The 26,004-nt window shown below is 36.8% G+C and overlaps 1 protein-coding gene across 1 annotated transcript in view; it reads left to right on the forward strand.

The window, feature by feature from the left end:
• The window catches only part of efl1 (elongation factor like GTPase 1), a 147,285-nt gene that overhangs the window by 110,222 nt on the left and 11,059 nt on the right, over window positions 1-26,004 (forward strand). Inside the window, exons 17-18 of the mRNA XM_046857568.1 lie at window positions 13,134-14,071; window positions 24,285-24,466. Coding sequence (XP_046713524.1) covers window positions 13,134-14,071; window positions 24,285-24,466 — 1,120 coding nt within the window. The remainder of the gene's footprint in view (window positions 1-13,133; window positions 14,072-24,284; window positions 24,467-26,004) is intronic.

Below are 26,004 nucleotides of genomic sequence, written 5' to 3' on the forward strand. Positions count from 1 at the left end.
TAATCTTCAAATCTCTGGTTTTGTGAGTCTGTACCTTCTTTAGCGTCAGATTCCTGTTCTATTGTGTTCATATTTCGCCCATCTAACTGAAGATTAGATTTGTTTCCCTTTTCTGAGATGCTTTTCTGCTCACCACTGGTGTAAAGTGTGGTTTTATATACTGTAGCCTTTCTGTCAGCATGAACCAAGTCAGCAGTATATATATATATATATATATATACACACACACACACACACACACACACACACACACACACACACATACAGTATATATATAAAATTACCATTCTGCAGTTCCTGGATAAACCTTTAAATTCTTTATTTCAATCTCAAGGACTAAACACGCATTAGCATAAAGATGCATTCATAAATCTGAGCGAGAGATCTTGTGATTATACCTGTGCACTAAACATCTTATGCATTATTTCTGCTTGCAGGAGCTCATATTGAAATTTTAAATATCAGAAACGCATTGCGGTGCAGGAATTGTTAAAGCATGTTAAGTCTTCGGCAGATTTGCTTCTGGTTCATCTGAGTGTACTGTTTGTTAGTGTTTAAATGTAAATAAATATTGCTCATAAAATGTTGTCCTGAACACCACAATAGGTCATTAGGATTATTAAAACTGATAATCAATTATCTATAATATTATTAGTCATCTAGAACATCTGATCTCACAGTTCAACCTATTTTATTATTCAAATATAACACACAAGCTTTTTTAATGTGATATATATACTGTGTGTGTGTGTGTGTGTGTGTATATATATATGTATATATATATATAAAATATTTTTTTTTTTGCAGTGTGAATAATAAATATACAGCTGCTCTCAGGGTTTCTGCAACATTTAAATAAAAAATATCAGTTTTAGTCCTTAAAAAGTCTCAAATTCAATGTTCTGGGTCTTAAATAATTTTAAGCAGGTCTTAATTTTCTGATGTCCATGTAATGCTACCGCTAATGCACATTACCACAGCACTTTAGAATTATTTTTTGTTTTGTTTGTTTCCTTGATGTTGTAGTTCTTTTTTTTTTTCCCCAGTCCAAATATAATTCGCTTTATTGCAACTACAAATGAGACAAAATTCCAACAGCCAATCAGCTTTTTGTTATTGGTGTTAATCTCTCTTCAATTGTACCACAGATATAAAACTGATTTTATTTTTCAGCTATGGGGAAGTGTAAGTTTAGCAATAATTCACCTTAAAAAAAATGAATTTAGGGCTTAGTTAAGCCAAGTTGCTAACAATGTATTTGTGTTTTTGATAGTGATAGTAAGTCTTAAATTGCATTCCTAATGGCTTAAAAAGGTTGTTAAAGAAGTGAAGAAAAGAGTGCAGGCAGGGTGAAGTGGGTAAAGAAGAGTGGCAGGAGTGATTTGTGATAGAAGAGTATCTGTGAGAGTGAAAGGGAAAGTGTATAGGACTGTGGTGAGACCTGCGATGTTGTATGGTTTAGAGACAGTGGCATTGAGTAAAAGACAGGAGGTGGAGCTGGAGGTAGCAGAGCTGAAGATGTTGAGGTTTTCGTTGGAAGTGACGACGATGGACAGGATTAGTTTATTAGAGGGTCAGTGCATGTAGGACATTTTGGGGACAAAGTGAAAGAAGCCTGATTGAGATGGTTTGGACATGTGAAGAGGAGGGGCATGGGGTATATAGGTAGGAAAATGCTGAGGATGGAGCCACCAGGAAGGAGAAAAAGAGTAGGACCGAGGAAAAGGTTTATGGATATGGTGAAGGAAGACATGCAGGTAGCTGGTTTGAAAGAGGCAGATGTAGAGGACAGAGTAGTATGGTGACGGATGATCCGCTGTGGCGACCCCTAATGGGAGCAGCCGAAAGAAGAAGAAGAATAGTCTTAAAAAGGTTGTACATAAGTCCTTAATTTGACTTAGTGAAATCTGCAGAAATCCTGTGCCTATAGGCTGGGGTTCCTAAAAAATTACATACTGCAAACTTATAGTTTCAATGCTGCACTCCAGAGCCATGATTTTTTTTTTTTTTATATATACATACACTAAGCTTGTTATCCAGAGTAAGAACGTGCCCGAGTAGGTGAATGCAAACTTCCACCACTAGCTCCTGTCTGAAAAGGACAAGTCCAGCAGTAGACATCTCATTAGCAGGCATCTCTCTCCGTTATCAATTTTTTTTTCTCTTTCTATCCTCCACTGCTTTTCCTTCTTGCCCTCATCCTCTGACATTTTGACTAGCAGTGTCCTGTCCATGCCACCATTTACACCAGCTTTGATTAGACACACGTTAACATTAAGCTCTACTCTTGTCGGTGAGGCAGAGGTCAGCCCCTTAGTGTTGACTCCTCAAGTTCACAGTCTCAAAAAAATCGACTCGGTATCTCCGAAGCAGCTGCATTTTCCTCTAATTACCGTTTCTGTGCATCTTCTCCTCTTCAGCGTGTCACTCTTGACCTCTTTCTATTCCCATACGAATTTTCTGCACACAACGAGGCGTAAAAAATCAAACTGCATTGGCCCTGATTGATTTTTTTCTCATGCCCTGTGCACTGCATTTGTATTGAACAGATCTGCAAAAGAGTGCTAAACATGTTTGGCGCTTACCTATTTAGCACACTAAAAAAAACATTCTGGTACGAATAATTGAATATATTTCTGATTTTTCATAAAAATTTTTATTATTTAGTATCATTTACATTATGGAAAATTAAATGAAATGACTGATTGCTTTTGATTAGCTAGTCAGTTATTTATTTTACACTATATTGTGTGCTTTTTGAACATTCCCCCACATTTAGTCCTTGTTTGCTGGTATAGTAACCTCCACTCTTTTGGGAATATGTTTGACCAAATTCTGGAGTGTCCTTGTGAAGATTTTTGCTCATTCAGCCACAAGGGTTTAAGTAAAAACAGGCACTGATGTAGAATGAGGAGGCCTGGAGTGCAGTCAACATTCCAGTTCACCCCAGAGGTGTTTAGTAAGGTTGAGGTCAGATCTCTATAGCAGGCCACTCAAGATCTTCCACTCCAACACATGTAAATTATATCTTCATAGAGCTGGTTTTGTGCACGGGAACAGGTTTGTGTAAACTTGTTCAAAAATGTTATACTACTTCTTCTTTTGGCTGCTCCCATTGGGGTCGCCACAGCGGATCATCCGTCTCCATACTACTCTGTCCTCTATGTCTGCCTCTTTCAAACCAACTACCTGCATGTGTTCACCACATCCATGAACCTCCCTTTTGGCCTTTCTTTTTTTTCTCCTTCCTGGTGGCTCCATCAGGCCTCTCTCACTTTGTCCCCAAAATGTCCTACATGCGCTGTCCCTCTAATAAACTCATTTCTTGTCTATCTTCATCTCTCCCAATGCAAACCTCAACATCTTCAACACGTCCAAATCCAAATACATCCAAATATTTCCAATATATATCCAAATATATCAATTGTGTGCCTCCAAGATTGTAGTAATAGTCTTGGGACATATAGATGGAAAACTTGTGTACCAGAACTGTTTTCCATATAGTGTATATCAGTATGCCTGTAATTTTGGTCCTCTTTGTTGCCGTAAATGAGTTTGTGTCTTGTCAAAATTAAGTAGAAGGTACTTTGGAGTCCAGGTAATACAAGCCTTGAGACAAATTTTTGTGGTAAGGCTTTAATCTTGACTCATGTGTTCTACTACAAAACTACTTAATGTTTATAAGTCAAGCAGTAGTTAAAAAAGTAGCCAATTGGATAACTTTTCTGAAAATTCAAGTTAATTCAATTCAGTATTATTTGTTACAAAAAAAGTTTATAAACTATGACTTTATAAGTTTAGTGGCTATTAAAATATATTTTATAAACGTATGCCTAATCAGCAACCCAATGGTGACTACTGCAAGGAAAACTCCCTGAGGTTATAAGAGGAAAAAAACAGACTTAAAAGGGAACCCATCAATGTCAATTCATTATAGTTTTATCATTGTTGTTATGTGCTGTTCAGTGATGGGGCTTAAATGTAGAACTGTTCATGCAAACTGCAGCCCTAAGTCATTGTTACAAACTGTTTACATTAATTACAGTCCAAATCCTCATAGTTCTTGCTTTGTTCAGTAACTTCATGGATTAAAAGGGCATCACAATTTTTAGGCATTTTCTAATTTAACAGTAACCTGCTTCAGTGTATTTGTAGGCTACATTTTTAACAATGAAAGTAAGTAAATCAGTACAATTAATGGGATTTAATAAATAGGTACCAATTCTGAAATACACTGGGATTTTGTCTGGGTGAGCTGCTCGCCCAGTTTAAGTAGTTAAAACTGAAACTGGGCATTAAAGCTCCTTATTGATTAATGATGGATATTGATGGATGGAGAATGCTTTGTCTGCTGCAGCTGACAGTTGGGTAGTGACTTGCAGCCGACAGCTCTGAAAGCACTCTTTTACACAACACTGTTCACAATGATACCTCTTTTTTATGTTATGCAAAGGGCAGCAAAAACAACTGAAGAAGCATTAAAAATGTGCATAATTCTTTATTTCATGCAAAGTGATCAGATCAAAGACAGTAAGCAGTCTATTAAAGCAAAAGCAAAAAAAAAAAAAAAAAAAAAGGTTTTTGCAATGCTTAATGTGATTCCTTTGCAAGTATCTTATCTATGGTCTTTGTAAATGTTTTAGATAATGCTATGGGGTGAGAGGAATTATAGCATTTAACCGTAGCTTGATCGCATCTGGTTGTACCGTTGGATTGGGGTAAATGAGTCAAATGTGATGCCAGACTGATTTGTCTATTTAATAGTAGTATCAATTTGTCTGTAGTTCAGTTCGGAAGCAGGATAGTTGGCTTTGACACTTTTTAATGACATTTTAGTGGTCTGTTTTAAAATGCAGGTATAAGCAATTATACCTTGGGGCAGGATTTCACCGCAATTGATTTTCATTTACTCACTTGATCGAGTTGTCTAGGGTCGAAGGGCAAACCTATCAAAGTCAATCAATCAGGGAGAGTTTCAATAATGTTGGGTAGTCGATGTGATTGTGCATTTAATGAGGCAGCGATGCATCATGTATGTTTTGACACAGTTCGAATGAAGTGAGTAATGAAAATAGATTATTTTACACTGAAGGCTAATTTTACATTTTACATCCACACTAATTGTCAGTATAAGATCAAGGGTGTGTCTGTGATAATCAGTGGGCCCCGGTTTATTTTGAGCGGCATTTTCTAGGTCTGAAATAGTAGCATTCCTTGCTTTTAGGGGATTTTCAGGGTTACTAAAGTGTCTATTTAAAATTTCAGATGATTTCCTAATGAAATAAGTACATTTGGAAGGAAGTCTAGAATTTCTTGTTGATTATTTGGCATGTATAGTCTAATTGGGGATTGTGTAGTAGGGGTGTGTGATATCGTTAGCTATTTGCGATTTCATATTATTGAGATTATCACAAAAATCCGAACAAAACACACCTACAGAGTGCATGCATACATTACGTGATGAAATCTAGTTGATTAGACATGTTCATGTGCACATTTAGAGTGCAATCACACACTGCGTGATTCAGTCTATAAAAATGCATTTAGAATGATCACAAAATAAAAGAAGTTAATATTAGGAGAATTACGTTTTAGACACCGGATTGGCTGTTTTTGCTTTATTTTGGCAACAAAAATAATAACAAAAAAAGTGTCTGAGCAACATTATGGTGTTTCATTCCTGAATGAATCACCTGTTTAAATGATTCGGTTCAGCAGCAGTGACTCACCTATTAACAGTGACTTGCAGTTTTAATGTCACACTTAAATTATTTTCTCATTTTTTAAATAATCTTTAATATCAATATTGAATGTTATATGTCTAAAATATCAGAACATTATTTATGCATTTGTAACTGCAGGTTAAAGCATTACATGTCCCTCTGAGCTGCATTGAACAGTGTGTAAATACATGCAAATGCCACTTCAGATTCAGCTTCTGTTTCCTCTGCATTGCAAGAATGAATTTTGTTGATATTGATTTTATTTGTTTGGTAACAGCCAAAATGTCAAATTATTCTAATTGACTGATTAAATGTATGAATTTGACTCGTAAGTGGATGCATAACTTGATTTTTTGAAAAATGGCTTTATAAAGGTAAAACATGCTCATAAATGGTAAAAATCTGTTTAAACTTATTGGAAAAGATTAATCTCTGTCTGCTGTCAACCGATCACCACACACAATTTAAAGAATATAAAAAGTTTTCAGAGTCAAGTGTCCACGGTCCTCAAGGCACGAGCACAATAACACACTTAGCAAATATATGTTGTCTAATTATCATTATTGATCAAATTAAAAAGTACAGAGAGATTTTTTTGCCAATATTGCACACCCCTATTGTTTACGCTTCTTTCTTGTCTTCTTTTTAATGTTAAAAAGTATTTTAAATATGCACTTTTCTGGGTATTTCCCAAAGTACTATTAATTGGTACAATACTTTGTCTATACCCAATCATATAAGGATAGTGTATTTAACTGTATCTAGGAAAGCTGGCCTCATTTAAAGCATTCTGCTTATAAGGTCTAATACAAATTTCCATTAAGGCACTGTTTAATTCATTTACAATAAGCATGTTGCATATTAGACCTAATAATTAGCAGTCCTAGGCCAAAGGTGGCTGTGTATCCGGCATTATCTAATTATATGTTAATTATATTACATGAACAAAGTTTCTGCAATTTACAATATTTTTGTTTTGCTTGGGGAGCAGACACAGTCTCAGTACTATGCAACCTGGGTGATGCCTCAAGGCAGCTAGCAGATGTAGTTTTTTGCTGCTTCCTGACCCTGACTCTGGATTGCCACCAATTAACAAGGTTTATTTTAAGACTAAAGGCCAGTGGTGGATGAAATACCCAAAACATTTAGTGGAGTTAAAGTAGAGATACAGTCTGTAAAATATTACTCCAGTAAAAGTAAAAGTGCTCCCTTTAAACTTTCCCTTGAGTTTTTGCCTTCAAATGTACTTAAGCATCCAAAGTACTTTGATTTATTATGGATATAATGTTCCTATTATCATTTTTGTCACAAGACTCTTCACTTAATCAATTCAGTTTATGTAAAAAAAGACTCTGTTTCTCTTAACACACCAACCTATTAATAGACTGATACTAATGAATGAAACACTGATTGATATTTATTACAATTATCATGAGCCCAAAACCTTCTTTTCAACTACTTACTTACTTACATGTGGCGAGTTCGAGTCTGGAGTTTTTTTCCATCATTTATTTCCCTCTACATGTTCTGCTTGCTGTTGAACTGATGCTGAACTGTATGTTGGTGATAAGCAGATACCACCAAGCGCTAATCAAAACAATTTGGGGGCAATCCAGGTCATCACTAGGGAGCAGCAAAAGCCAGTGGTCATGGGTTTAAGGTCTGTCTGCTAAAAACGCTTGTCCATAAACATGAAGTGTTCCAGAATGCGTTATCAGGTTTTAAAAATAGCCCTGACTGTCTACTGTGCAAGAGCAGGTCATGTCGCCTGGCTTACAGCCACTAAAAACGAGGTCACTTCACTTCACCAGTCACAGGATGATGACATCATATCCCCCTGATCCCCAGCAGCTCTGGGCAAATTGGGTCAACTGCTGTAAGTCTGACCCTGTGGTTATCTGTTGTTGTGTCATTAGAACAGATGTCTGAGGGGTGCAATCTTTCCCCCAATTGTGTTATCGATGAATGGGAAATGATTAGTGGGATTAATGGGTTGAATGTTGGTTTATTGTATATGTTATCTCAGTCAAGGGCATGTGTCTTCTGTTCCTATAAGTATAAAACTTTGGAAGCTTTTGGGAGCTATGGAATTTAAATGAACTCGATTTTAAGAAAATAACTTATAAAGATCTTATAAATAATATGTGATTATGAAGGTTTTGGAAAGACATGGATAATCTGTTGTAAGGACAGAGGCAGCAGTGGATAGTTGACTTCACACAGCTCTTGGGTCTTGGCTGCAATTGTAAGCTGTGTCAATGATGGTTTTCTCTTTGTGGGCTGGTTTCTACCCACCTCCCTTATACATTCAAGTAGGTGGATTAGTCTTGGAAGATAAATTGGCCTCTGTCTGTTGAAGTTTGTAAATCTGTTTTTTAGGGGTGTAACGGTACACGTATCCATACCAAACCATTTCAGTAATTTCGGTACGGTGCACTTGTGTACCGATTGCAATCCTTGTTTTACGTGCGGAATATTTTGTTTTTCGGGTTTCCCTGTGAATGTGTGGAAAAGTTAAGTTCTTAAAAAAAAATCAAATAAATCAAATAAAAAATCTAAACAGGTCTTTTTTTTTTTTTATTGGAGCACTATGATTTAGTAATTTTTAATTATATATTTTATTTTTTATTTTTTTTTATTTTATTTCAACTAGGGCTGCAACTAACTATTATTTTGATAATCGATTAATTTGGACGATTATTTTCTCAATTAATCGGGGAAAAAAACTAGGTTTTGTTTATCATAGCTATATAAAAACCTACTTCAGGTTATGTATTTATAAAGATGTACTTAAAAATACAAAAGCCACATATTGAGTTTAACTCTCTTTAATTAAGACATTTTAAAACTTTTTGTGGCTGCTTGTTCAGGAGTGCATGGGGGATTCCTCATTGCACAAATTCACTCATGCTGGGTTGTTTGTTTCTGTAAAAAAAAAAAAAAAAAAATACAAAACAGCATTTGAGTATTCAAGGTGAAGCAATTTGTGTAAATCAACATTTGTATTGTTTTTTTATGATAATTGCAGATGTAAAGTAAATTTAACAATTTTTGTTTAAGAAAAATACACAGACATTTTGTTCAGTTGTGAGAAGATAAGCATCTAGAATATATAATAAATTTTGTGTAATAATTAAATGTTTTAATTATTATACAAACTATGAAAACAAGCATCTGAAAACCACAAGAGTGACTAAAAATGTAATTGTTTACTGCTGCTGTTATTTGCTGATTTTAGATTGTGTTTGTTCGCACCGTTTTCATTGAATCCAACACTATGACGAGAGCGAACTGATTGCACAACCTGATGCTCGCCAGTCACGTCAGAACAGATCTAATGTCCCAAAGTTACAAACAAACAGTTTATACAATAGCACTTCATTAACCTGCATGATTTTTACATGATGAGAAATATTGAGTTTATGTTTACTGTGCTGATGTTTCGGCTTCATCCGTGACTTGGGACGTACACTTTTTCCTGCTGCCGGTTGACCCTGACCTCTCTGCCATTTCGCAAGCAGCTGCGTTATCTTGCAGTCACGCTAAACCGAAACCTGAGCAGTTGCCAACGAATTTCATTATTGATTATTATTTGTTTTTTCAGCCCTAATTTAAACCAAGCAGACAATTTATTTCAAATTGAAAAAAAAAAAATATCCTGTTGATGTTCTCAAAAGTAAAAAATAATAAACAATGTTAATAAAAAAAAAAAATACAGAAAAAACACAAGCAATTTTATGTTTTGCAATTCTTCCCCCTACTGTAACAAAATTGAACCGGACCTTGACTTAAAAAAAAAACAATGTACTGTTATACCCCTACTGTGTATGCATGTTGCCTTGTGATGGATTGGTGGCCAGTTCAAGGTATATTCTTACCTCTGCTCAACCCTAGTTTCCACTTTGGATCCACTATGATCTTGACCCTGGTTTATATTCTGCCTATAATTCATTAATATTGCCTGACTATACCCAGAATACAGTTTATTAATGTCTGTATTGGCTGATCTTTTTAATTATACAAGATGTAGGACTGAATCTAGTACCAAGGTTTAGTTTACAGCTTACACTTTTTCTTCAAGGAAACAATGGGACAGAGGTGGAAAGAGAAATACAAAATATTCTACTCAAGTACTGTTAATATAATGAATGAATTAATTTAAACTCTGTTTTAATTTACTTTTTTTTAACAGGGTGGGGGATTCTGTTGCAGTTCAAAGGGTATATAAATCTCAAATTAGTTGTTTTTCATTCAAGGAACACTTTTGCATTAACAAAAAATAAACAAAATTAAAGTTAAATACTACAGTCCATGATAATAAGAGAAATCACAAATGCAGATTCAGAATTCAGGCTGTGAGCGCATTTATTGCAACAACTTTCGATTTGGTGGTATTTCGCGGTCAGCTGGATCGGCATCACTGTTGTTAGTTTTGTTTGTTTCTATCTTTCAATTTTGTGAGTTAAGCGTGTTCGGCCCATCAGTCAGTCTGTGCAGTAGTTTCCAGTTTGCGATTTTTTTCCATTCTATAACTTCAATCTTTTTGTTTTTTTACTCAGTAATGGATATGATTTAAAAAGTAGTTAAGTTCAATACTGCAAACAAAACATAAGTAAAAAAGTTAAATTACATATTTTAAAGTACATTTAAAACTACAGTAACGTGAGTAAATGTAATTTGTTACTTTTCACCTCTGCAATGTGAGATGCTTACAATTCTAGGGTTTACTCTGTATTTTATAGTTACAGGACTAGGGCTATTTGGATGGCTGTGAATTTCAAGATCACACAGAGACAAAAGAAAGACATACTTTGAAGTAAAGGAAAAATAATTTGAATGGATTTTTAGGACGATTGTCTTATTAATTAATAAGCAAGGGAAACGTAGAAAGAAATTGGCTGACTTGATAAAAAATATATAGTAATAATTAGGTGGGAAGACATGCAGAGAAAAGCACAAAAAAAAAGGCTTCTGTGTGAAATGCTAATCCAGAGAGCTGTCAGCCGACTCGGTGTGCTCTCTTCTCTTTTCTCGCTGGATATTTCGAGTAAACAGTCGCCGCAGGATTATCGGCTCCCAAACCTGCTCAAGGACTGTCTGTGTCTAACTGAATTATAGGATGTTTTTTGGTGAAAACTGCAATTGCAGTCAACCTTCTGCCCCCATTGACCAACAAGTAATCAGTCTGGCCAATTGTTCATGATATAACGCAACTGTTCTGTTCGCTAATTAGGGAAATTTTGTCCTACTGACCCAGGTTCAATTCTGTAGAATATCTAGCCATTGTAAAATGGAAATCCAAATGACGTTCTAAGGCTTGGGAGATCATCCTGATGGACAGGTCTGAAGGCACAAGGAATGGAAATAAGAGATGGAGGAAATGTAACACCACCAGCTTTTTCACCCTCTAATTTACACATTAAGAATTTCCCAGAATGGTGATATGATAGCAGAGCTCCAAGACTTGAGCTTGGGTTCATTCTTGTGTAGAGTTTCACTTGCTCTCTTTGGTTTCCTCCTGATTTTACAGTTTTATTTTCAATCTTTTAATCAAATGTCTTTAGGTGGATTGTTTACACATTAAAGGTGTAAATGAGTAAGTGAATCCAGGATGTCCTTGGCTCAGACTACATACTTTGCCTCCACTGTACCCCCACTGAGGTTACATTAAGATGAATGAAAAATTAACTTTACCCATAACTAAACAAAATTGTTAGCTACATGCTCATGACCGATCCTTAAACCTTCAGCTTTGTCCGATTTGGACCGATTTGTCCGCAACACTATTGCATAATCTATTCACGATTTTCAAATTCAAATTTTATTTGTCACATACACATTTATACAGAGTATGACATATAGTCAAATGCTTTATAAAAAAAAAAAAAAAAGGATTGTAAAAATGTATAAAATATAGTATAAACGCATATTAAAATATAATCTTACTAAGTATGAATAAAAATATATATTATATATACACACTAGCAAGAAGGTGTATATATATGATGGATGGATGTATATGACAGATATGTATGACAGAAGTACAGATTAAAGTGACTCAGTGTGATGTAATTGTCATTAAAGTGTCTATATGCTTGTATAAAAAAGAAAAATTGGAACTTGCATAAATGTTACATCCCTGTTTTCCCACTCGATGTTGCCGTTGGTTAGCAGAATAATTTATTGTAGCAGTCATTGGGTGTTTGTGTTTGCAATTTGTGTTTATTTAGAAAGCGTTCAAGATGAATGGATGTTTGAATGTGTTCAGCCTAAGTGTTTAGTTGTAAATTAGCTTTTCATACACTACCAGGGTTTACACAAGGGTTCAACCTTTTCTATTGGCCAGAAATAATATTTTTTCTCTCTTTTTTTTTTGCTTTTGTAGTTATCCAGTCCCAGCACATAATGAAATAATGAATTCATTGTTTTGATTACTATATATGTTGTTGCTAATTTTGCCCCATTCATGACACAGTCTTACAGGGTTTATTATTACATATTAATAGTGTTTAATACATTCTCCAATTTTTTTTACATATGAAGATGCAATCTTAATGTAGGCTACTTGAGCAATATATAAATATAACATGTATTTCAATAAGGTTAAATGGGAAATTCAAGTGTAAGTGGATCAGTGATGGACAAACTAAAAAAACCATGTTCTTGAGTTAAAGTAGACATACAGTGAGAAAAAGTTATTACTCCAGTAAAAGTAAAAGTGCTCCTTAAAAATTTTACAAATCGTTTTTTGTTACAAGATTCTTCACTTAATCAACTCAGTTTATGTGAAAAGACTCTGTTACTCTCAGCACACCAATCTATTAATAGGATAATATTAATGAGTCAAACACTGATTGATATCAATTCAAATTATATCATGAGCCCAAAAGGTGATGAGTAGATACCACCAAGCGGCAATCAAAACAAATTAAAAACAGATTGCACGCTCGACACTGATTGGTGGCTTGCTGCGTTTTTGACCAGTTAAGTTTTTATCCACTCATAATTAAAAAGGAACAACTGATTTTTGCAAAATGTAGTTGAGTAAAAAGTAAGATATTTGATGTTGCGGAGCTAAAGTAAAAGTCCCCCGAAATGGAAATGCTTAAGTAAAGTACATATACGTGGAAAAAGCTACTCATGTACAGTAACGAATTGCATTCACTTTGTTACTGTAAAAAACTAATACAAAATCTAATTCTGGAGTGTGGGGCAAGACATTTTCTGTGCCCAGGCGGTCAAATGAATTTCCTATCCATTGTATTTCATTTTTGATAAAAGACTGGAAGATTGGAATTGGAACACGGACCTCTCCTGACTTTCCACATTTTCTATGCATTTCTTATTCCTTTTTTTTTTTTTTTTTTTTTTTTTACTAAAATGGATTTTCATTTTTGATTATATTCACAGGTTTGCCAAAATTGAGATCAGTGCCTCGGCACCTATCATCCCATTCCGTGAGACTGTGATCCGTCCCCCGAAAGTGGACATGGTTAATGAGGAACTTGGACGCCAGCAGAAGGTTGCGGTGATCCATCAAACCAAAGAGGAGCATACCAAGCTCCCAGAAGGTGTTCAGGTAGATTCAAATGGCCTGGTGACCCTTACCACCCCCAACAAAATGGCCACAATCAGAGTTCAGGCCATTCCGCTACCTGATGAGGTGACTTGGTTGCTGGAGAAGAATGCAGAGCTCATCCGAACCATGGAGCACTTCAGCCTGCTGGCACGAGAGGGCAAAGCTTCAGAGATTAGTTCAAAAACTCTAGAGGAAATCCGTGGATTAAAGGCTGAATTAAAAAAGCATCTTCAGGGCCACAAGTGGAGAAACGCAGTGGATCGGATCTGGGCTTTTGGACCTCGCCGCTACGGCCCCAACATTCTTCTGAACAGTGTTGAAGGATACCAAAGACCATCGGTGTGGCAGTTTCTCCATTTAGACCAGGAGAAAAGTGAAAGCGCTGCGCTGCGGGATTTTGATAACAGCATCGTTAGTGGGTTCCAGCTGGCCACGCTTTCAGGCCCCATGTGTGAGGAGCCGCTGATGGGCGTCTGCTTCTCCTTAGAGACCTGGGACATGAAAATCCCTTCTCAGACAGCACAGAAGGACTCACAGGATGACTCTATTTCTCAGCAGCCTTTGGAGACAGAAAATAATGAATGTGACCTTGGAGATGAGGGTGAGGCACAGAGCAGGCATCGAGACATGGCCGACTGCTACGGGCCGTTTTCAGGTCAGCTCATTGCTTCCATGAAAGAGACGTGCAGGTACGCCTTCCAAGCAAAGCCACAACGCCTCATGGCCGCCATGTATACCTGTGAGATCATGGCTACAGCCGAGGTCTTAGGTAAGCAGATCATTTTAGCAATTATCATTTCTTCTTGAGCATCCAATATTTATTTTATTATGATATAATGACATACTGAGCTTTTTTGGCCTAAGCCCAAATGTTAGTGAACAAAACTGATGTCAATATTTTCACACTAGATAACAGTTTAATACCTTATCTTTGATGCCTTTAACAACCTGTTTGTGAAAACGCTCTTCATCTGTATCTAAACATGCTTTAGCTCTGTCTAGACAGCATGATGCAGCAGTGCTTTAGTCTTTTAGTCTGTCCAGCTACTTTACTTTGACATCTGTACATTCAAGATGTTTATGCTAATAGCATTGTCCTCAATTAGAGTCTGTGGTGCATTTCTCAATCATATAACATTGAACTTCGGCTGATTACATGTCCTCGTTGGTTTCTTCCTCAATGTAATCAAGAAAATAAATTTTCCTCTTTTTAAGATGCTAACGGCAAAACTTGGCTGTTGTCCAATATGTTTCAATAATTGGGCCGTGGAACTGAAAGGGAAGGAAATAAAAGTGGTAGCTCAGTGGTAAAGACTTTGGACTTCTGATCAGAAGATTGTGAGTTCAAATACCAGCATCACCACCGCTGTATCCTTGAGCCACATCCTTAAATGGAATGATTGAAAGCTGCTCTGAATAAGGCGGAATGCTCTAAATGCTGCAAATGTAATTCTTCGAGATCACTGATTTTTTATTTATTCTATTAAATTTACACAGCGTTTTCACATCACTCCCCCAATAACTTACAATAATTCTGTTACAGCTTCATCCAACAATTAGCACCTTCACCCATTGCATGTAGTGCAATTAAAACATGGGTAATGTGTTTTAGGGTGTTTTTTGTGTTGTTTTGGATTTGTCATCCTGCATACATATACAAGCTTATGATCCAATACAATCTCAATACACAGCCAGACAGCTAGCTGCTAGACAGACAGACAGACAGATGGGGGATTTACTATATTCTACAGCTAACTATATTTACTAACTAGAGCTCCAGCAGAATTGCATAAAAAGAAATAACGATTCATTGAGTAAAATGAAGTAATTTTGTTGATGGAACTTCATGTGTCCAGACTGTCAATGTTTTTCTTTTTCTTAATCGCCAGCATTCACATTGAAACTGTCAGCTTTCACCAGAAGCGTAGCTAAACAGCTGATCATGAGAGGCATTATTATTATTTGTATATTTTTTTTGCATTGTGTAACATCATTCCATTTGTCAAACAGTGTTACACGATTGTGTCCCGGCACATATGCTTTTTATTCTCACGCTGTGCGTGAGGGATGCATTGCAATGCAACTTCCATGTGTGTTCATGGTCAGAGAGGTGCAATTCTAAAAAGCTGGATTTTTTTGCAGGTCTTGGATTCACGCTTTCTCTTGGATCCAGTGGATCCAGAAGGTTTTCACGTGCTTCACTTTTTCCACATTTTGTTATGTTACAGCCTTATTCCAAAAATAGAATTAAATTGATTGTCCACCTGTGGTCAATTCAGTTGATTGGACATGATTTGAAAAGACACACACATCTATATAAAGTCGCAGTTAATTATGCATGTTGGAGTACAAATCAAGCCATGAAGTCCAAAGAATTGTTTATAGACCTCCGAGACAGGATTGTATCAAGGGCACAGATCTGTGCAAGGGTAGAGAAAAATCTTTGCAGCATTAAAGGTCCCAATGAGCACAACGGCCTTCATTATCCGTTAATGGAAGAAGTTTGGAACCACCAGGACCACCAATGAACCCGATGGTCACTCTGATAGAGCTCCAGAGTTTCTCTATGGAGAGAGGAGAACCTTTCAGAAGAACAAACATCTCTGCAGCACTTCGCCAATCAGGCCTGTATGGTAGAGTGGCCAGACAGAAGCCACTCCTCAGTAAAAGGCACATGACAGCTTGCCTGGAGTTGTGCCTTTTACTGAAAAGGCACCTGAAGGACACAGACCATGAGAAACAAAATTCTTGAACTCTTTGACCTGAATGCCAAGCATCATGTCTGGAGGAAACCTGTCCAATACCATCCCTAGTGTGAAGCATGGTGGTGGCAGCATCATGCTGTGGGGATGTTTCTCAGTGGCAAGAACTGGGAGACTAGTCAGGATTGTGGGAAAGATGAGTGCATCAATGTACAGAGACATCCTTGATTAAAAACCTGCTCCAGCGCGCTCTGGACCTCAGACAGGGTCGACGGTTCCTCTCCAACAGGACAACGACTCTAAGCACACAGCCAAGATAACAAAGGAGTGGCTACGGGATGACTCTGTAAATGTCCTTGAGTGGCCCAGCCAGAGCCCAGACTTTAACCCAATTGAACATCTCTGGAAAGATCTGAAAATGGCGGTGTACCGACACTCCCTCTCCAACCCGATGGAGCTTCTGGAAAGAAAAATGGGAGAAACTGCCCAAAAACAGGTGTGCCGAGCTTGTAGCATGATACTTAAAAAGATTTGAGGCTGTAATTGGTGCCAAAGGTGCTTTAACAAAGTATTGAGCAAAGGCTGTGAATACTTCTGTATGTGGTTTTTCTTTTTTTTTTTATCTTTTATTTTTAATAAACTTGCAAAGATTTAAATCACACTTCTTTAACATTGTAATTATGGTGTATTGTCTGCAGAATTTTGAAGAAAATATAAATTAATTTCATCCATTTTGGAATAAGGCTATAACATTACAAAATGTGGAAAAAGTGAAGCGCTGTAAATACTTTCCGGATGCACTGTACATTTGTAACGACTTATAAGTAGTACTTTGACGGTCATAGTTAAACACCCAAGAACAGACTAATCAGACTAAATAAATGCATTTAGTTAGATAAAATGTAAGGTTTAAAAGTGTGAAATGTGCAGCAGATCAAACACCCAGACTGGTATGTTGACCAACATTGTGCTGAACTAGACAAAAGTTACTCATAGAAACATTATACTTTTGCTAAGATTTCTTTGTAAATTTATGCAATACAAATTGTTCATTCTGTAATCTATTGCCACCATATTTTTTTTTTTTCACCACAAACATGTATTTGATTTACACACATTTTCCCTTTGATTACAACAAGGCTAAAGTGATCCCCTGAATAAACAGGGATAATATTTATCAGATGTCTGTGACCGTTTGAAAGCCAGGCTGTTTTGCCTTTGGAGGAAAAAAACTGACAGTGGTGAAAAGCTATTACTAAATAGCAGTGGTGAACAAAGTCCACAAACTATGTACTTGAGTTAAAGTAGATATACACTAGGTAAAATATTACTCCAGTCAACATAAAGGGTTCCCTTTAAAATTTCACCTGAGTAAAAGTACAAACGTATTTGCCTTTAAATTTCTTTAAGTATCCAAAGTACTATGATTTATTATGGCTATAATGTTCTATTATCTTTTTTGTTACAAGACTCCACTTAATCAACTCAGATTATGTGAAAAGATGCTAATGTTACTCTTAACACACCAATCTATTAATAGAATGATATTAATGAGTCAAGCACTGATTGATATCTATTAAAATAATCATGACCCCAAAACCTTATTTTCCACTACTTTAAAAAAGTCACGCAAATAAGGACACGGGTGTTGGGGCAAGTTAGAGTCAGGAATCTCAAAATGCACTGCTTGCTGTTGAACTGACGCCGAACTAAATGTTCGTGCAAAGTAGATACCACCAACCCGGCAATCAAAACAGAGATACCCTGATTGGTGGATTGCTGCGTGCTTGACCAGTTAAGTTTTTATCCACTGATAAATAAAAAGGAACAAATGATTTTTTTAAATGTAGTTGAGATAAAAGTAAGATATTTGACTTTGAAATGTAGTGAAGTTAAAATAAAAGACTCCCCAAATGGAAATACGTAAAGTATACAGTAAAGTACAAATACACAAAAAGCTATTTAAGAACAGTAACGAATCTGTTACTGTCCACCACTGCTTAGTGGTCTTTGTGTCGATGAGGCACTTTTTCTTTTTGCGCAACGATTTTCCTTTTCAGTAGAAACAGCAATCAAAGACAAAAAAAAAGCATTTTTTTTCCTACATTTTTTTTTTTTTTTTTTTTTTAGAAAGGAAAACTATGATATGATGCTATCCTTGTACATGAAGCAAAGATGCCTTTCAGACCAGCTAAGAGCTAAAAATTACATTTGTGTAATAAGACAGCAGCTAATGTTAGCCTAATGTTACTGTTTCATGGATGGAGCTTAATATTATTATGATCTCACACTTGGAGGGTGTTAGTGTTAATATTAAGGCAATGTCTGAGTCTAGACTACTGATTTAATACAGTAAATTAAAGATAATTTAATTGGTCTATATCTACATTAGCTTTCATAATAGTTGCAGATTTTATAGAGGTCATATAAATTGGTTATTGTAATTTGGGTAGGTGAATAGCTATTGACTATGATTTTTTTCTTTGTATTAGTGATATTTGAAAAAATCCATTGTGTTTGCAACTATAGCACTAATACCAAATTGATTTTACCAGAGGAAAATTAAGTCCTAATTTCATAATTACATCAAAAGCTCATTATGTTTACACTTTATTTTGAATTGCAAAAACTAGTAAACTAATAGTTATTATTATAGTATTTATATAATATTATTTACTCGTTATTATATATGAGGTAGATGACAGGTCACAAGATAAAACATAATTTCTGTCTTAACCGAAATTTGCACAACAGTATATGTGTGTGTGTGTATACTCAAAACACACACACACACACACACACACACACACACACACACGCACTATTTCATCCATCCTCCCCTGGTAGTTAATCAAACGGGTTTGTAAAATGTTTCCAAACCCACATTGCTTAGCCAGGTCTTCAGGGAGGAAATCGCATGTCACATACACACAGGAAGCAGTGCTCCCTGCTCCATAATTGGAAGCTGCTGTGTGTCGGCCATGTTCACATGAGGTGATGTCATCACATTAGGCCCATGAACAAAGGCAGAGTTTGTCTGCGGAGTGAAAAAATGAGCTGTCAAGCGATCCTGGCCTAAGGCAACCCCTAGCCATAGAGTAACTTTAACCCCGTGTGTGAAAGGTGACATTACTAATAATTACATGACGGTAATTAATAATTTAGCGAACAACACAAAGACTCTTTGCACATTTCTAAACATTATACCTGACTTTATTCAACATTATACCGATTTTATTCAAGCCATGCAATGAACAATTGATAATTGAAACAATTGAGTTGCATCATCTGTGCTGTTGTCAGAGCTTTATACTGGTGTAAATGTGTTACTGTAGGGTAACCAGTGCCTTCATTTTGATTCATATTTAAATCTAGGTTGTTGGGCTATTAGTAGACTTGTATAACAGATACACTGCCCACTCTTTCAATTTTGTCGACGATTCTGCACCTCGTCAGAAATATACTTAGCTATCTATTGGTAAATCCTCGATAGACTTGTGCAGTATTGATTTTTATTGATTTTTATTTTTTACCATTCTTGTAATTTCCTATTTTAAAATATCATGAAAAATGATGCAATCATCCAGAACTGATGGCCTTAAAAAAAAAAAAGACAGGAAAAAAAGCATTTTCACCCATTTAGGATTAGAGCAGTAGACGAGGCGTAATAATATCGCCAGCCGTACAGCGGTAATCGCTTAAACTCACCTGGATGGTGGATGTTTAGGTGATTCGGGAGTAATGTGCAGCAAACTGTAACAAAAACATTCAGACGAATCCTTTTTCGAAATTGCCTGCTTAATGTCCACGAGTCAGGTATTCACTGCTGATGCTGATGAAAAAAAAATAATTATTTGCAGTGACTGGCACAGGAAAATGTGTATAAAAATGCAAGTTAAAAAAAGTTAAACAAAAAAAAGAAAAGAAAACAGCATCAAGTTTAAAACAATATGAATAATTTTCTAATTATCACAACTATTAACACTTATTGAATCAAAGCTTAATGTGAATAAAATGGCTGCATGTTTGATGTACTTTTAAATGATAACACTTCGTGGAACTCCTATGCAAACTACTAAAGGATGGTTGGTCTGATAAAATATATATTTACATATAATCAGAATAAATGAATCACTGGATATAATGGTGGTGTGTGTAAAACCTTATCTGTATATACAAGGGGAGGTGGTAGCTCAGTGGTAAAGGCATTAGACTCTGAAGCCAAAGGTCCCAAATACTAATCCCAGCCACACCATGCTGCCACTGCTGGGCCCTTGAGCATGGCCCTTAACCCTCAACTGCTCAGTTGTAAGTCGCTCCGTATAAGTGCGTCTGTGAAATTCCATAAATGTAAGTCTAAATCCAATGGAGTAAAAAAAAAAAAGTTGAAAGGAAAGAAATAGAGTACAATTAAGCGAAAAAGATTTGACAGTAATGGAGTAGAATGAAATGGTATAAAGGAGAATAGAATAGAAACAGAACATTCAGAATTCTTCTTCAATCATAGCCCAACATGTTAAAAGAATGTACCGTATTTTCCGGACTATAAGCCGCTACTTTTTTCCCAAGCTTTGAACCCCGCGGCTTAAACAACGAAGCGGCGAATTTTTGGATTTTTCCTGTTTTTTTCCCGGTTTCACAAACTTCAAGCCAAAAAACTGAGCCCCATAACATTAGACCAATAAAATTGCCGAACGGGTTCAGGTGAACCAATGAAATTCTTTATATTAAATCAGATGCGATCCCACTGAATCGGGCCGCACCACATCATAAATATGGATGAGGTTCCTCTGACGTTTGACCTGCCGCTCACTCAGACTGTCTACAGGAAATGCGAATCATTCGTCACACTGAAAACAACCGAGCATGAAAAAACGCACTTCACCTGTGTTCTGAGCTGCACGGCATCAGGAGAAAAGCTTCACCGATAGTGATTTTTAAACGCACGATGATGCCAAAAAAAAAACTCCCGAGAGAAATTGTTGTGAAAGGAAGAAGGAAGACAGTGAACAATGACTTTCTTGGTAGGCTACTGTTTAGATACAAGCCGTGTAACAGACAGTGTTTTTTGTTAAAGCCTGTGTAAAGTTCATTAGTTTCAGTGTAGACACCTGCGGCTTATAGACAGGTGCGGCGTATTTATGTTCAAAATAAAACTCTTTGTCAAATTCAGTGGGTGCGGCTTATATTTGGGTGCACTTAATTGTCCGGAAATTACGGTAATGATAATGGAGGTTATGAAGTTTTGGAGTTGCTTTGACTTCAGACAGTGGAAAAATAAATATATTTTCCTGGAGGCTGCATGATTATAGATATGCGGATTGAAATGTGAAGTGAATGCTGACTGAAGTGAAGAAAATTTTTTTAAAAAAGGAAGGAGGAATGGTGTTCTCATGTGTACATGCAATAGGCTTTCTTCAAACTCAAGCTACAGTACATAGGATTTTATTAATTAAAATTTGTAGAAGAAAACATGATCACGTCAGGGAAAAATATAAATACATTCCAATGCAATGTTGCTCAGCTGACGCGAGGCAATCTGACAGTCCTGTAATTGTAATACACTGGGATCGCTGACTGAAAACTTCACCGTAGCAGCAATTACACGTTCGGTTTATGTCGATACAGTAATCTCAATGTGTGTAATACAAGTCCGTGTGTAGGTTTTTACTCCAGAAATGTTCAAGCGAGGTATTAATACAAACCCAGGATTTGCCTCGCACCGCAATTAGTGTCAGAGCTGCTGTTCTAGAATGATCAGAATGGAGAATTCAACAGCACTGTAAAGAATGTTTGATTTAATATAACACTTGTGAATGAGATAAACTATGGATACCATGCTTTAAGATTCCTATGTGCTTTTTGAACATCCCATTTCACATTTTGGTGTGTGGTTGTGTAGATTTGTACTCACAAAGGTGGAAGAAAAATCAAGGTGCAGAGTTCAAATTCATCCCAAAGTAGTGTTGAGGTCAGAGCTCTATAGCAGGCCATTGAAGATCTTCCATTCCAAACTATGTACACCATATCTTCATAGAGCTCACTTTGGCTTTATCATACTGAAACATGTTCGGGTCTCCTAGTTCAAGTGAAGGGAACATTTAATGCTTCCACATCCAGGGAAATTTTATACAATTTTGTGCCTCCAATTCTGTGGAAACAGTTGGGGAAAGAACTGCATATGGTTAAAAAAAAAAAAAAAAAAAAAAGACAGGTGGTGCTATTTTTTGTCCAAGCAGTGTATTAATTCATATTTTTCAGAAAGCATAGAAAATTTTTGAATGTGAATAATACGTCATTCCTTGTTGTTAAGGTAAAATAGGTTATTCTTAAAATTGTTATAATTAATATTTTAATAGCAACACCTTATAGGTTTTCTTAGACCACCATGTGTCTGATAATGTGTTTCAATAAGAAAGTTTTAAAATTATTTCATAATTAATAAAAAAAAAAAGAGAAATTCAGTGGTGGACAGTAACTAAGTAAATGTATATCATTACCGTATTTAAGTAGCTTTTTCGTGTATCTGTACTTTACTGAAGTATTTCCATTCGGGGAGACTTTTACTTTCACAAAGTAAAAGTCAAAGATCATATTTTCCTGAAATACATTTTGTGAAATAAGTTGTTCCTTTTTATTTATGAGCAGTTTAAAACTTAACTGTTCAACATGCAGCAAGCCACCAATCAGGGTCGAGCTCACACTCTGTCGCTTGGTGGTGTGTACTTAGCACAAACATACAGTTTAGCATCAGTTAAACAGCATGCAGAACATTTTAAGATTAATAAATTATTTTAAACTCGAACTTGCCACAACACCCTCAGCCTTATTTCCGTGATTTTTTTTTTTTTGTTGAAAAAAACATTTTGGGGGGCTCATAATAATTTTATTAGATATCTTCTTCTTCTTCTTTCGGCTTCTCCCATTAGGGGTCGCCACAGCAGATCATCCGTCCCCACACCCCCCCTGTCCTCTACATCTGCCTCTTTCACCCCAACCACTTGCATGTTTTCCCTTACCACATCCATAAACCTCCTCCTTGGCCTTCCTCTTTTCTCCTACCGATATACCCCATGTCCCTCCTCTCAATATGTCCAAACCATCTCAATCTCACCTCCCTCACCTTCTCCCTAAAACTTCCTACATGTGCTGTCCCTCTAATAAACTAATTTCTAATCCTGTCCATCCTCGTCACTCCCAACGAGAACCTCAACATCTTCAGCTCTGCTACCTCCAGCTCCACCTCCTGTCTAATTTTATTAGATATCAATCAGTGTTATTAATATATTGGTGCGCTAAGAATAACATGAGTCTTTTCACATAAACTAAGTTGATTAAGTAAAGAGTCTGGTAACAAAAATGATAATAGGAACATTGTAGCCATAATAAATTATAGTACTTTGGATACTTAAGAACATTTGAAGGGAAATAGTTTTGTACTTTTACTCAGGTGAAAGTTTAAAGGGAGCACATTTATTTTTTACTGCAGTATATTTACTTTAACTCAAGTACATGGTTTGTGTGCTTCATCCACCGCTGGAAAAAGAAGAATGAGAAACTCTAAATGTAGTGTTCACCCATAAAAACAAAACAATTTATCCACCTTCCCCATTTCACCTTCCCCATTTCATAAAATGGTGAATGCTCGCTCTGACTACGCAGACGTGTAGACGTTCTCAGTGGTGTGTTTGTGTGTCATGCGCCGATACTGAATGATTGCACTTTTATTAGTTCTCTCTGCGAGTTGGAGTGCAGTGTGTGTGTGTGATGGTTTTCAGGCCAATTGTTTCGTCACTAGTGTTTGTGTCACGTCCCGAGCCACTGGTCTGCAGTGTGAAGGGGGTTAAGTGTCTGAGTGATGTCTGAGTGATCTCTAAGGCCGGGGATGAAGAGGTCAGCGGTCACCCGTCTCGCTCGCTCGCTCTCGACTGTCTGTCAACAGTTATTATTGTATGAGCTGAGCTCTGTTAACACACTCTAGTCTCCTGAGCTTCTTCATAAAACTCCCTGCCTTTAGCTCTTCCCCTCCATTTCCACCTATTCTTGTCGTGTAAGTATGTTTGTATGGGCATGAGTTAAATGATGTGTGTTTGTTTAGAAAGAAAGATGTTATCAGGAAGAGAATTAGCAGACAAATCCTACTGTGTGTGTGTGTGTGTGTGTGTGTGTGTGTGTGTGTGTGTGTGTGTGTGTCTGCTCTATGTCATTATTAGCTTTCAGAATGTGATGACATTAATGACTGATTATTAAAGACTTGTTTATGTGTGTGTGTTTGATTAGGCCGCGTGTATGGTGTCCTCTCCAAGCGTGAAGGTCGTGTCCTCAACGAGGAGATGAAGGAGGGAACAGACATGTTCATCATCAGAGCCGTGTTGCCGGTGGCCGAGAGCTTCGGATTCGCTGATGAGATCCAGCGGACGAGTGGCCTGGCAAGCCCTCAACTGGTGTTCACTCACTGGGAGGTGAGAGTGTGTGTGTGTGTGTGTGTGTGTGTGTGTGTGTGTGTGTGTGTGTGTGTGTGTGTGTGTGTGTGTGTGTGAGAGAAGGACACTGGGAGGACATATGGAAAGGAGAGGTGGAAGGATGGAAGGAAATTAAACAGATTATTAATATTAGAAATGGTCAATAGATAAGGAAGTAAATGGAAAGAAAGAAGCAATAATGAAAATACATTAATTAATACATTGAAATCAAATATGATGTGATCAAATTAAAGGTAGGAATGAAAATGGATGGATGGATGAAAGGGATGAAGGATCGAAAGAAAGAAAGAAGAAAGGAAGGAGGGATCAAACATTGATCTATGGATGGATGGAGAAACAATGAAAGAAGGATATAAAGAATTGATGTAGATTGATTGAAGGATAGAATGAGAAATTAAAGGAAAGAAAGTAGGATGGATGGATGGATGGATGGATGGATGGATGGATGGATGGATGGATGGATGGATGGATGGATGGATGGATGGATGGATGGATGGATGGATGGATGGATAGATAGATAGAATGTAACAATAAAGAAGCAATCATGCAAATGCGTTAATATACATTATTAAAATAAGCAGTAATGAATGGAAGAGTGTGTGTGTGTGTGTGTGTGTGTGTGTGTGTGTGTATATATATATATATAGAGGGCAGCAGCACAAGTTTACACAAAGAAAGCAGCAGCAGTTTAACTGTAAGAGGAGAACACACACACACACACACACACACACACACACACATACATACATACATACATATATATATATATATATATATATATATATATATATATATATATATATATATATATATATATATATATATATATATATATACATACACAGTGGAACCCGGTTATCTCGCCCTCGGTTACCTCGACAACCCTATTAAGTCGACGTTTTTGAAGTGGAACCGCCAAATTCTCGCTTTTTCTAAGCATTTTTTATCGGTTATGTCGCCGAACCCTAAAATTTGCCATTTAACGTCGGTTATCTCGGTGCAGCCGCAGAAGAACTCGCGGAAGTGGCAGAAAAATCAAGGCTTACAGCTGCTACAGGTGTTGTATTGTATACTGGTGAATCTCTGCTGTTAGTTAGTGCTAGTGTTCGTAGTGTTAGTAGGGGCGCGGCGCGGCGCGGCTTTGGGAAGAAAAGCGCAGCCATTGAGAGAGTGCCGGTGGGAAGGCACGTACCGGGATACGCATGCACGATAACAACGACCGCCGTGAACCAACATATACCAACAATAACGGACAGTGAGAGTGTGGAAGTTTAAATAGGAGCTGGTGATGATGATAAACGAGCACCATATGTGCACGATTGAAGCCGGGAGCTTCAGAGAAAGTGGCCAAGAAAGGGGGCCGAAGGGGGCGTGGCAGGTGGATTCCTGACAGATAAACATGTACTGTATGTATTTTTATAGCATGCCATCATCAAACAAATCGCGGCAATGCTGTTGTGTGAAAAAACCCTCCAAAAACATGTGCATGCACATTCTCATTTATTAACGCACATCAT

The sequence above is a fragment of the Silurus meridionalis genome, chromosome 9 (assembly GCF_014805685.1).
Source record: "Silurus meridionalis isolate SWU-2019-XX chromosome 9, ASM1480568v1, whole genome shotgun sequence".
NCBI classification, from domain to species: Eukaryota; Metazoa; Chordata; class Actinopteri; order Siluriformes; family Siluridae; genus Silurus; species Silurus meridionalis.